We start from the raw sequence: 13,242 nt of genomic DNA on the forward strand, positions 1-13,242 counted from the left end.
TAAAATGTGAATTTTATTTCCGAGTTGGTGGACTACTTTAATATAAAAAAGACTTACTTTGGTTTTTCTTGCGTTAAAATTTGTGACGTTATGTTCTTAAAATTTAATAGATAAACATTTAAAATGTTTCTCTTCTATGCAAACAGTAGGCTATTTTTACCAGCATACTTAATATATTTTATCATCAATAATTAAATAAAAGTTTGCAACAGATAAATGCAGCATCAATTAATCCTCACACGACTTTTATCTTAAGGTTGAAGTCATCACGGCAGCCGGAAACGAGCTTCAAGAGGGATACGCAGGTGATGATCTTCACGAGATTGAAAAGAAGATAGAGGCTGTGCAGAGTGCGTGGAATAATCTTCTCACTTTGGTGAAGAAGAGAGCTGCTCTTCTATCTGATGCTCTCAATAAATTCCGCTTCATGAATTTGTGTCGGGACCTCATGGACTGGATGGAGACTACTGTACGACAGATTGACTTGCAGGAGAAGCCAAGGTATTTAGCTGGAGGTTTTACAAGATTTCTTTTTACTTAGTAAAGAGTATAAGCTTATTTGTAGGACTATTTTAATTCTCCCCAGCCCAAATTTTAAGGTAAAAATCTAACAACCATTACATTAACTTTGCAGTTCAATAGTATATAATAAAAATGAATACTTTTGTAAAAAGTGTAGCTGTATTTTAGCTAGCATTGTCAAAACATATATATTTGATTCCGAAAACACATAATGGCAACTTTTTTGCTTTCCTATGTTAAGTACAAAATTGACACAAATTTACAATATAACAGAGACGTTTCTGGTGTTGAGACTGCAATGAGTGTCCACCAAGGCACAAAAGCAGAGATTGACGCTCGTAACAGCAGTTTCGAGGAATGCACAGAACTTGGCCACCATCTTCTTAACACTGGCCATTATGCTAGTGATGAAATACAAGTCAAGTTGAACGAATTGTCCGCAAAACGAAATCATGTGGTTGATCGCTGGCAAGAGAAATGGGACTTGCTTAACTTGTGTAAGTATATTTTTAGTATTTATTTAAGTTATTAATCATTATTTATTTTGTTTATAGTACCTATTGACTGTTATATGCAAAAATGAATATTTTGAGAATAAAAATTTGTTTTTTAATGTTAACAATAATATTTTTTATGCACAAAACTACCTGTTTAAAACTAAAACTAATAGAAAAATAATAGTTTTAAAACAAAATTTTGTTTTGTTTAAAAAAAGATAGTTTATTTTATGTTTTTCAAAGAAAAAAATTGGTACTAGTTTTTCAGCTCTACTATGTATTGTAAACAAGCGTATTATTAGTAAGTTCAACCATACTAATTATTTCACCACTCAACCCAACAGTGATGGAGGTGTACCAGTTCGCACACGATGCCAATGCATGTGATGCGTGGGTCCAACAACAGAATGCGCTCATCCGTGACATGCCCGTCGACTCTTGCAGGTCAGCTGATGATGCTGACCAGTTGCTACGACGATTAGATGGGTTCGAGAAAGCAGCCGTGCCTTGGGAAGAAAGATTTGCTGCTTTGGAGAAATTAACAGAGGTTTGTTCTGCTTTTAACTGGTTTAAACTGGTTTAGTGGTTATTTTAATGTGGTGTGCAACTGTAGGGTATACAACTAATATATGAAAAAGATAAAGCATTATGTAATAAATTGTTAATGATTATGTGGTTATGCTATGGAAAATACTTACAGATTCATGAAAAAGTTGGCCCGTATAATATATTGTTATGCCATACAATAAATTGGTAATCTTGGTATGAAAATGGTGTAAAGAATCCTTATGGATTAAAAAACATTATGCTATAAAATATATTGACGTAATGTACTGCAAAAAGTATGTTTGCTACAAAAAAAATTATGCATGTTACGCTATAAAAAAATATTCTTAAATCTTACAGATGGAAATACGTGACGAAGCTGCTCGCAAACTCGCGAAAGAAGAGATGGAAAGAAAGAGAAAGGAGGAAGAAGAAGAGCAAGAAAGGAGGAGAATAGAAGAGGAAGAAGCGCAGAAGATCAGGGAAGAGGCAGAGAAGGAAGCAGCTCGTGTTCAAGCGATCGTGGATGCTGAAACACCAACGATTCAAATCGTTAATCCAGAGGGTCATGAGGTAACAGTGTTTTTATATTTTAGTGGAACATTTTGTTTATATGGCATATTAAATAGTGTTCAATTTAAAGTCTAAAAAAAAGTTGTAACAATTTTTTTGTTCCAAGCTGGCTCACTACTTTTATTAATTATTCCCCTCAAAATTTTTTTTTTATTTATCGACAAAAAATATTTCACTTTAAATTTTTTCATAATTATTTTGTTGATTTTCTTAGTATTTTTAAAAATTTTTTATCTTCCAGGCATCTCTCGTTAATGGGATGAACGGTGAAACCTCCGGGGACGGAGCAGGTGATGCAGAGGATAGAAGAACGCCGGAGGTTCAGAGCCACGAAGGACCATTACAACGGAAACAGGAACGAGATATAGACGGGAAGAGAGCGTCAAACAGGTTCGGTTATTTTCTTACTTTATTTTTGAAGTTTTTATTATTGAATTTTAATAACTTTTGTCAAAATATATTAGTTGTGACTTTTTGATGCAAGCATAGTATATTATGTCTTTTTAAATAGTGGTATATTGTATTGGTTATACCAATCAGCCTGAAGCAGGGCATTAGATGAATGAAAATGTAATGATTTCGGTCTAACTGATAAGTTTTACTATGAGTTTCTTCAGTTTTAAACGCATGTATCGGTTTGAGTTTCAGTTTTGCTAAAGCATGTTTCATCCATCGTTTTGTAAACCCTTAATGTGGTAACACATATTGTTTTTCTATATTGTCAAATATGCCACGGTATAGGTTATCACACATTTCCCCATCAACCAAAGAAGTAGGTTCAGATACTGATAGCAATAACGTACAAGCTAAGTACCACGAAGCATGTTACGCTGAAGATTCTAGCAACTCGGAAAAACTCATCCAAACTTCTCATGTGACAACCATGAATGGTGATACGCTGCTCAATCACGAGATTCATGATATCATCATGCCGAAAATCCTCCAACCTGCCTTTGCAGTGCGCAAATCTCTATCCCCTGCCAAGAAAATTCAGTACGCGAAACTTATATCTAACGGCCACCCTGGCATCCATAACAGCAGGCCAGGCCGCCATTCACACCACAGGTTTGACAACTTAAAGGATTTAGATTTTCCGAAGCCAAAAAAAAGGATCAGTCTAAACAGACAGCCACAAATTGAAGAAGGTTCAACACCATTTATCCACGCAGATGATGTAATGGTACCTAGAAGACGTTTATTTAACAAACCACCCACAGGAACTACTGTACAGAGTGTTGTAGCATCCGTGCACTCTGATTTCAACGCTCCACACACAGTGTCTTTAAAAACAACACAAAACACTGATAAAGTTAAACTTAGTGAGATCAACACAGATATCAGGACAATCAGTGCAACTTCCTCTTACAACAAGAACTCACTTTCTCGTGAAAGATTTTTAAACTTTTCCTTCACAAGTTCACCCTGTGTTTCATCTGATAATGAAGAAATAGAAAACCTACTTGGCTTAGATTTCATAAAAACAAAGTTTCCTCCCGGTCACGTGCCTAGACCCCAAGTAACACATACATCTCCCATTATATCTGCAGAAGATTTATGGGTTCCAAGAGAAAACACAAACATGGATAATTCTTATCCACAAAAAAAGAGTACTAGTCAAAAACCACATACCTCAATCTACCAACGCCATTCATTGCTCTCAAGCAGCTTTTCTAACTTTATTAACCCTACAAAGCAATCGCAATCAAAAGGAAGAAAAAATCCACCTCGATCGCGACTTAACAGCGTGGGCGAGGTGATGAGGTCCCGCACTCACAGTTTAAGGATGAGGATCTATGAAAATCGGAGGCGGAAGGTGACTGCTCCTCCTCCTGAGCAGCAGGAGAACATTCGAAGGATCCAGCTTTTCCCACAAACTGTGTCCCGATCTACAAGGGAGGACAACATGCTTCCTAAACCGATATTAAGTCCTTGTCGAGATACCTCATTTAAATCTGCTGAAACGAGTCCGAAAATGACACCTGAATCTGACAGTGTTTTATCTGCAGCTTGTTCTGCTGTATCAGATGAAAGCCAATACTACACACCATTGAACACCCAACAACAGCGAAATAATAAACGTGTCACACTAAGTGACCAAACCCCTCAAGAATTTAGCCTACACAGTATACACTATCGTAAAACACCAGCAACCCATTACTGGGAGAGTCGTAAGCAAAACAGACAGCACCAAATATATGGACATCGACCTACTGCATTTGTCACTTCCTTACCAAGAGACTCAAACTTCACAAACGGCTTCAAAGCCACCCCTGTGGGTGGACCAGTGGTGGCTGTTTCCCCATTCACCAAGGTACCCTTCCCCCCTTTGCTTACAAGTACCCCAGTCCAAAAGCAAAGTTCTTATTTACCACCTGAAGAGATCTGGATTTTGCGTGGCAGCAGGAGGACTGGAATCAGAAGCAAAAGGTTGGAGAGAAGCATGGCTTGCCTGTCCAGGCTTCGACGCAAATAACCAGGTTAACCACGAGCAGTGAGATTGCACGGTGCGAACAAACTAACTTCAACCGCCGCCAGTTACTACCAGGACTAGAATCACTACCACGACAGCGACTGACCATTAATCTGCTACTGATGCTACCAGCAATAAATTTATTCACACGTTTTATATTAATATCGATTATTTGCGGCTAAACGCATCGCAAGTTTGTGTAACTTATATTTTTTACCATATAGTGCATTTTTTATTTTTATCAACCAGCTCCCTAAGCAGCAGCAACGAGTCTTTGGACGGCGCTAAAAAATCCAAGAAGAAAAATAAAAAATTGCCGAAAAAGAAATCCAAACATATTGACAGCGAACCACTGCATGGTACTTCATCTGCACCATCATACATAGAACCAGTGGTGGTTGAGCAATCCACCGGAGTCCAGTACGACCAGACACCGGTAAAAATGCGGCCAAAACCTGTTCAGGACCAAACACCAAGGGAACACCCTCATGAAGGCTACTTAAAACGCAAATCTACGATGTTTAGTCCTGTAAAAAAGGCATCCAACAGGTCCACTTATATAGAAGTAGATACGGTTGGCCGCAATTGGTTTCTCAAACTAATTCAACTCTTGATTCCAACTTACTGCAGCTTTTCTTAACTTCAATTGGCTCCACTATGCTCACTTATTATTAATTGCTTCCACAGCTGTTTGTTTCCTAATTAATCATGCTTCACTTTGCAATTGAACGTTTTTACACTCTGCTATGTTAACTATGCATGTTGAACTTATGTATTTTCAACTCATAAATTGTGCTGGTTTTTATTAATCATATTTGCATTGCATTGCTTTGCATGTTTTTTAAGATGTATCACCGAACTTAAAAATTTACTTCTTCACTGTGTTTGTTACCAACTTACCATTTGCACGTGCTTACAATTAAACTCCCTAATAGTTTATTACCAACAAATTTCTCAGTTTGTTTTTACCCAATATTTTATAGGTCCTGGAACAGTGTGTTCTGTGTGTTGCAAGACAAACATCTTACTTTCTACAAAGATCCAAAGGCAGCTTCCCAGAGAGCTTCCTTCCATGGTGAGCAAGCTCTATCGTTAGAAAATGCAACGTAAGTATATAATTTACTTTCATGTACCTTGCTTTATATTGTTAGATTCATTATGTTAAATTATTGTTCCTCATTAGTGTTGAAATAGCTTCTGACTACAAGAAACGAAAGAATGTTCTGCGATTGAAACTTTCTAGTGGAATGGAATATCTGCTTCAAGCTAAAGATGAGGTTATTCCATATAAGCTTATTATGTTGGGTGCAACAGCCATGTTTATGCATGTTTTAACACTGGTTGTTTTGCTGTTCATTCTCTTCTCTTCTTTCTTTAAATAAAATGATCTTCAGAATAGTTTTCAAAGAGAACTAAAAAATTATGTTATATCATATTGTGTCTGCGAATTGTTTTTATTGATTTCTTTCAAGCCTTTGAAATTACTAATAAAATTATTTATTGCAGGAGGAAGTGCAGCTGTGGCTGAACAGAATTCAAGCCCAAAATCTCAATGCTTCCATCAGCAGTGGAGTCAGCACACCTTCTCGAGTATCAACAGTACGTAACTCAGTTAATGTTTTACCCAGTTGTGTAAACTGTTGATTAATTCTGCTTTTGTTTACAGTTGGTCAGCGAAGCAAGCCCCAAGTCTAAAAAGCGTAGAAGCTTTTTGAAAAGTGGGAAGAAGAATAAGTGAATAGAACTAGATGAGTTGCACCCATGTAACTGAATACACGCGGTAGATCACTGGGTGGGGTTGTTCTACCACCTTGTTTATTACATAAACGTGGCACTGGTGCATTTATAAGTTTTCCACTTGATCAACCAATTCATGTGTTTTGTACTAGTTGATGTTTAATGCTGTAGGCACCTATTCCGCACTCAATCATCCAAGGATATGTATTGGTTTCTATCGCGTCAAAATTGTTATAGCCACCATAGCTTTGTAGTCATGTCGCATTACAATACACTGTGCATGCGCGTGTTAATGTTGACTTCGCGTGCATGCCCATTTTTCGTTCCTAATCTATTCATGTTCTTGATTTCTGTAATTCTCCGTCGCTGGTAGCGACTCATGCGCAATTTTTGTACAGCAATTTCTCATTATTGAAAAAGTGATAAAAACACAGTAGTTATTAAAGGGCATTACCCCCTTTAATTTGGAGACCTATTTCATTAACTAGTGTGCTTGGCTTTTGCTTTGTAAATTGCTTTTGCTCCATAAGTGTACCTATATATCCAAACAAAGATATTTTGAGTCCATTGGCACGTTTTGTAATTTGTCAACCCTATATCGGCAAGTTTTCGTTCACAAATTTTATCCACAATATGACGGTGCTGTCACGACGAAGTTCTTTCTAATTTTTGCTGTGAGTCACTGACAGTAATCGTATTAAAATTTGCTGTCGCGTACCGATGCGTCAACTTACAAAAAGTTAGTTCTTCAACGTTTTGCTTGCAAACTTGTAATAAAACAGCCCATGCTAGCATTGTAGTATGTTACTTCTTTTCATGTTATGAGCTAATGTAGAAGGAAGAAACCCTTTTAATCAGAGTATAGACTCTGCTTTGGTATTTTAGCTTCATAGCCTGAATCAGAGTCCTGAATATGGAGGAGTTTTCTGATAAAATTGGAAAGTTTAGAACTTTAGCAAGGTAAGGAAAATGTTAATTATATTGTTTTTTATTTATTTAACTATTGCCACCTGGTTTAACCAGCTTTTGTTTATAAGTAATAGTAAAAAGAATTGGTTTTAACCTATTCTGCAATAGAAAACCTAATACAAAACCGTTAAGTATAACATTTCTATAAAAGTTTAAAATTTTCAGAACCGCTTGAAATAAGATAAAAACAGACCAAGTTCTAAAGTTGGTTACTTCGCAGTTTAGCATAACATCTGAACTTATCGCAAAAATAATAATTTAACGACATATCTAAGCGGTTCTGTGTGCTGTTATACGGATAGTATAATAAAAATAGTTTGGGTGGTTTATGGATGATATTTGTTTCCTTTGACGTCTCTGTAACTAAATTAAAATGTTTGTATATTTAAGCAAAAAGGTAAGACGTTTTTTGTATTGTTACATTATGACAGTCGGTAAATTTCATTAGATATTAGCTTTGCAATTTGATAATTTATTTTTTTTACTTTTATTTTCATGGTTGGCTGATTGAGGTTAACTTAATATGACGGAGAACTAGATAAGGGGGCCATAGTTATATATTTAATTTAAGCCACCCAAATAACTCTATTTTATTTTCAGATTGCAATTCCAAATGGTGTTGCATTGCACTGCATATCATGGAACAAAGAGCATGGATATATAGCATGTGGAGGTGATGATGGCTTATTAAAGGTAACTCTGTGCATGTTATTCTTTATATCCAAACACTGGTGTAAAGTTACGGTCCTTACGTTGCAGGGGCCTGGCAACCCTTTGATTTTTTCTGGACTAATAATGCCTTAAGGAATTACGTTCGACCAAACAAAGGCGCCATTATTACTGCACACAAACTTCGTTTACGTTAATCCAAACCAATTTTAAGATAACAAGCAGTGCTAGTGAAAAATCTTCTTGATACATTAACTGCCAATCCCTTTACCCCTAACTACTTACCCCTAAATACTAACCCTCTATGACCCAACCTCTAACACTTTCCACCAGTCTAACCTGTGAAAAACTGAAGGATTCTCCACTAGTGCCCCAAAGCACCCAGCAGTCACTGCATTTAATGCATTGTTAACAATCTGAAATCTATTATTGAAGACAGTTAATCATTAAACCCATTTTACTTACCTACCATTACAATCACAGGTTTTAAAACTTGAGACTCAACCATCAAAAGATGCCAAGATTCGAGGATTGGCTGCTCCCAGTAATCTTAGTATGAACCAAACCATGGAAGGACACAATGGTTTGTGCGATTATTTAAATCGTTTGCTTAAATTAATTATTGATGAAAATATAGCTTTATTTGTGACGTATCATTTTATTTAATATAAACCCACGAACTTAATATTTTTTCCAAGTTGGTGTATTTTACCATCAATTTCATGTTTAATTCCAATTTCTGTTTTATATTGTTTTGTAGTTATATATATGTTTTTTTTGTATAAGATGTATTTCTTGGTAATTTTTTGTGTATTGTTCAAATAAAGGTATAGTGAAAGTTGTGACTTGGAACAATCATTATCAGAAGCTAACCTCAAGTGATGAGAAGGGTCTCATTATTGTGTGGATGATGTTTAATGGTAAGCTAATACCATCTCATTTAAGTTTTGGTTGTTCTCCATGTTTCACCAAGGGACATTTGCAATTCCAAAATTTATTTTTTACTTATATAACTTGCACAGTCAGCTCCACCACAGTTTACTCCACCACAGTTTACTGTACTATTAGTACAGCAGCCTTTCAATAAATAAGTGTGACTTGTTTATTTCTAGAGTGTGAGGTCAACGACAGTCATTATAACACGTATGTTGTTTTTTCCCTCACCCCATGGTGGCATATGTGTTACCACTTTACTTGTTCTGTATTTTTTTCATGCATTTTCGATAACCACTCACTGCCGCACATTACTTGTTCTAATTTTGTCCTTTTTTTCAGGTCAATGGTTTGAGGAAATGATCAACAGTCGCAACAAATCCATCGTCCGCTCCATGTGTTGGAATGCTGATGGACAGAAGATCTGCATCGCTTATGAAGATGGCGCTGTGATCCTGGGATCAGTGGATGGGAACAGGATATGGGGGAAGGATTTGAAGAACATGCAGCTTACTAATGTTGCTGTGAGTCCTATGTGTGATGTGTGTAGTGTGTAGACAGTCTGTGTAGATTGATATTATGAATGGCCCAAGCCTAACTGTGTGACTGAACTTCACCTTTTTTAAAGTTTGGTGTTGCCCTAAAAAAGGTCAGAGTGCTAAAATGATGTCAAAAATTCTGGTTAGTTTTTTCCGGATTTGTCTTTGCAAAATGTAAGGCAGCTTTTATTTCTTAGTAGTGATCTGTAAAATTTATGCTGTAATAAGCATACAATTTTAATATTACAAATATATTTTTTTCTTAATTTACATAAACAAACTTAACAAAACCGTTGATTAAACATTATTTCATGACAGTGGTCACCAGATGGGAAGATTATATTATTCGGTACAACTAGTGGGGAGGTTCATATATATGATAATAATGGACAATCCATTGTAAGTTTTGCTTCCAACTTATCGTTAATCAGTATTATATAGTTGCGTGATACTTAAAGCTGTTGATTGCTGTTAAATTTATAACCTGCATTTTAGATACCAGTATAGTGTTTTATTTCAAAGGAAACAAAATACACTTAAATACTAAAATTAAGTAGGAGGGGTCATGGTACAGTTTCTCACTTGAAATAATTTAAGTTATATTATAATATAAAAAAAATAAAGGTGTTTCTGTGTTATTTTACTGTTTTAAATTACTGAATTTTTCTTTAAAACTTTTTTTTAGCAATATTAATGTTATTTTTCATAAACTTGCAGGGCAAAGTTGAGTTATATTGCCTGGTGAATGTGACTGGTGCTGTTAGCTTAGCAGCAGTGGATTGGTATAATGGTAGGTTAGGGTTTGTTGAACCTGATTGCCCATGCTTGGTGATTTGCTTTGATAATGGAAGATGCCAAATCATGAGAGATGAAGTTGATGATAGTAAGTTGAATATATGTTTTTCAGTTGTACTCTATGTAATTTTCAGAGGCCATATTTTAAATTCAGAAGAGGCAATTTAGTTAGATCTAGATGCATAATCAGAAGAAATAAGTTTTTGCTTTTTTTGTAATGTTTACCGATTAATACATTGCAGAAAACTCCTGGGTAGGGATGCACATTACATTTTAGGTATTCTAGGATATCCTAGAATACTTTATTTCGAATCTAGAATTTCGAATCTTTTTATATTTATAGGAAAACTAATTTTACCCACAAAAGTCAGTTTATTGACTCTTTAACAGTGTTCATCTAACTCTAACCTAATATGTAAAAACATACATAAAACTATACAAAAGAAGTTGTAAACTTTAGAACCAATTTTGATTGACACAAAAATGGATGCGATTGACGCGAAATGGAACGACACCGGATCCATCCTCGCCATCGCTGGCTCACAACGATCCATTCAACAAGATAAAGACATCAATGTGGTTCAGTTCTTCTCATCTTTTGGAGAGGTAACCTTGGAATATGTTATGCCTTAGTTTATAATAACAGAGGGTATTGGTTTGAGGCTTGTGGGTGTATGTATCCTTGGGCAAAACGCTTAAGAGGAATTGTCCTAACTCAGCGATCACGTGTTGTCCAAATTGACAGTCACATAATAACAAAAATCACCCACAAAGCTACAAATGTTGTTATTCCTAATCTGGCACAAGGTGATGAAACAATGTTATAAAGACAGTAGTAGTGCCCATCCAACTTTTTGTTAAGGTATTCTAATTTAAAGAATTTTGTATGATAGACAATAATGCATTGTTTGATTTCATAACTAATTACAGCATATTGTAACTTACCATTATATCCCACCAGCCCCTGTACACCTTAAAAGTTCCTGGGAAACAAATCCAATCATTAGATTGGGAGAAAGGAAGTTTGAGAGTCGCACTTGCTGTTGATTCTTTTATCTACTTTGCTAATATAAGGCCAGATTATAAGGTAATGTTAATTATAATGGCTGTTATTGTAGATTGCAATTTTTATTTATTTTTTTTTCTATGTTTGTAAAGTGTATTCGAAGTTTATGTCTGTATTTTACCAATAATAGGATTTTTTTATAAATTTTGTGAAACATTTTTTTTAAATGATATATGCACTTCTTCGGGCATTTTCTTAAGACGACACTTTTAAATATATCTTATACACTGTACAAATAATGTTTTCCCTAACATATTATAAATTATACATGTAGCCCGCTCACTGTATGGATAGATATGTTGTGCTTTTGGCTGTAATTTTAAAATACCTACATTATACAGTGGGGTTACTGTGAACACACAGTCATCTACGCTTTCATCAAACCTGAACGTGCAGAACATTGTGTAATATTCTGGGACTGGAAGACTAAAGAAAAATATGTCAAGTAAGGATATATTATGTTTATGGTGTATAGTGTTTGTTTATTTCACTTTTGTTTGTTTTTTCCATATATGTATATATATATATATATATATGCTTTTTATTTTAGGTTATAAATAAAAACTGAACACGTTGTGTATACGCATTAAATCCCTGTCTTTATTTCAAATAATCAATTTATGCAACAGCCACACTTTTTAACTGACACCCTTTCCATACTTTTGATCTATAGCATGTTTTAATAACTGTTGTTTTGGTGTTGATTCCATTCTCTTTGTTCTTTAAGTTACATGATCTTCGCTATCGTTTTTAAAAAGATAAAAAAATATTTTATGTCATGTTACTGCCTGGTGCTACTAGTACTAATACAAGATAACTGACCATATTAAAAATTAAACATACATTTTATTAAGGTATGTGAAGCATTTGATGCTGATGGAAGCATCAGGCAACCACTGTTGCTTAGTCACAAGGGCAGAAGATGATGATGAACAATATGCTCTTGTACTTTGCAACACCATTGGCACTCCCATGCTATCCAAGTTTGTAGATATGGGTAAGTACATTATAATCCAGTTGGGACCAAGCTCTTTTACATTTGAATATCCTTTTGCAAAGAACATATGATTACTTTTATACTTTATCGTGCCTTTTTATGTTAAACTGTAAAAACTATATTTTTAATTTGTTAAGAGTGTACTGGTGTTGGATATCAATGAAATGAATGAATGTACTTACTTTATCCTCGCGTGGCTGGAAAACTCATCACATGGGTTTAACACCTCGTGCCAGCTTATGAGTTACCATGTATGTTACTCTGTGGGTGATTATTTTCTTCATGTATGGTTGGTAATTTAGACAACCCATTAGTGACCACTGGGTTGGAGCCATTGCCGTTAAGTGTCTTTCCCAAGGACACATACGCCCACAATGGTAGCAACAAAGAGCCTTGAACCCATTACCTCTAGTTTAGAAGTATGCGCGCTAACAACTTTGTCACGGCGCTTACCTTCATATTAATATCTTCTACAAATTTTCGTTACAGCCCACGAGTGAAAGTACAAAACAAGCGATGTCTGAAATTTCAATACTTGATAACTGAGAACACGAACTTGACCTCTCTATCGCTGCAGGTTCTTCTGCAATTCCAAGAAACAGGTATTTAGGTTAGGAGTTAGTATGGCTTTTAGTCATAGGGAGTTATACACCGTTTATATAGGGACTTTTTAAGGAAATTTTTAGCATTGAAGTAACAGGAAGCAATATATAGTAGGGTGGGGTAAGATGAGACATGTTTTCACTTTCTTTTCTCGTCCCAATTGGTAATAAACAAACAATATTTACAACTTATAGAATCGTTTTTCCCTCTAGAGAGTTATTAATTGTTTAAAACGTGATCAGGAATTATAGGATTTAGATGTTAATGGTATTCCATCTTACCCCACAGTACTAAATTCTTTATTTCAGCGAATGGAAAAGCAGCAT

General features: G+C 35.3%; 2 protein-coding genes across 8 annotated transcripts in view; both read left to right on the forward strand.

Annotated features, from left to right (window-relative positions):
* The window catches only part of LOC100183466 (spectrin beta chain, non-erythrocytic 1), a 37,869-nt gene extending 30,727 nt beyond the window's left edge, over window positions 1–7,142 (forward strand). For 6 of the 7 annotated variants that reach the window (XM_018811258.2, XM_026833685.1, XM_026833684.1 and 3 more), the window contains 10 exons: window positions 257–501; window positions 796–1,019; window positions 1,364–1,566; window positions 1,926–2,138; window positions 2,380–2,528; window positions 4,858–5,157; window positions 5,592–5,714; window positions 5,792–5,885; window positions 6,115–6,207; window positions 6,275–7,142. In XM_018811258.2, coding sequence (XP_018666803.1) covers window positions 257–501; window positions 796–1,019; window positions 1,364–1,566; window positions 1,926–2,138; window positions 2,380–2,528; window positions 4,858–5,157; window positions 5,592–5,714; window positions 5,792–5,885; window positions 6,115–6,207; window positions 6,275–6,346 — 1,716 coding nt within the window. In that variant the 3' untranslated portion in view covers window positions 6,347–7,142. The remainder of the gene's footprint in view (window positions 1–256; window positions 502–795; window positions 1,020–1,363; window positions 1,567–1,925; window positions 2,139–2,379; window positions 2,529–4,857; window positions 5,158–5,591; window positions 5,715–5,791; window positions 5,886–6,114; window positions 6,208–6,274) is intronic. The other variant, XM_018811261.2, reaches the window with a different exon arrangement.
* A 376-nt stretch (window positions 7,143–7,518) lies between these two features.
* The window catches only part of LOC100185035 (WD repeat-containing protein 35), a 13,015-nt gene continuing 7,291 nt past the window's right edge, over window positions 7,519–13,242 (forward strand). The window contains exons 1-11 of the mRNA XM_009859769.3: window positions 7,519–7,711; window positions 7,915–8,007; window positions 8,467–8,566; window positions 8,811–8,903; window positions 9,259–9,440; window positions 9,774–9,854; window positions 10,173–10,338; window positions 10,711–10,856; window positions 11,212–11,337; window positions 11,658–11,761; window positions 12,171–12,313. Of these exons, the coding sequence (XP_009858071.1) occupies window positions 7,688–7,711; window positions 7,915–8,007; window positions 8,467–8,566; window positions 8,811–8,903; window positions 9,259–9,440; window positions 9,774–9,854; window positions 10,173–10,338; window positions 10,711–10,856; window positions 11,212–11,337; window positions 11,658–11,761; window positions 12,171–12,313 (1,258 nt within the window). The 5' untranslated portion in view covers window positions 7,519–7,687. The remainder of the gene's footprint in view (window positions 7,712–7,914; window positions 8,008–8,466; window positions 8,567–8,810; window positions 8,904–9,258; window positions 9,441–9,773; window positions 9,855–10,172; window positions 10,339–10,710; window positions 10,857–11,211; window positions 11,338–11,657; window positions 11,762–12,170; window positions 12,314–13,242) is intronic.

The sequence above is a fragment of the Ciona intestinalis genome, chromosome 3, assembly GCF_000224145.3.
Source record: "Ciona intestinalis chromosome 3, KH, whole genome shotgun sequence".
Lineage (NCBI taxonomy): Eukaryota > Metazoa > Chordata > Ascidiacea > Phlebobranchia > Cionidae > Ciona > Ciona intestinalis.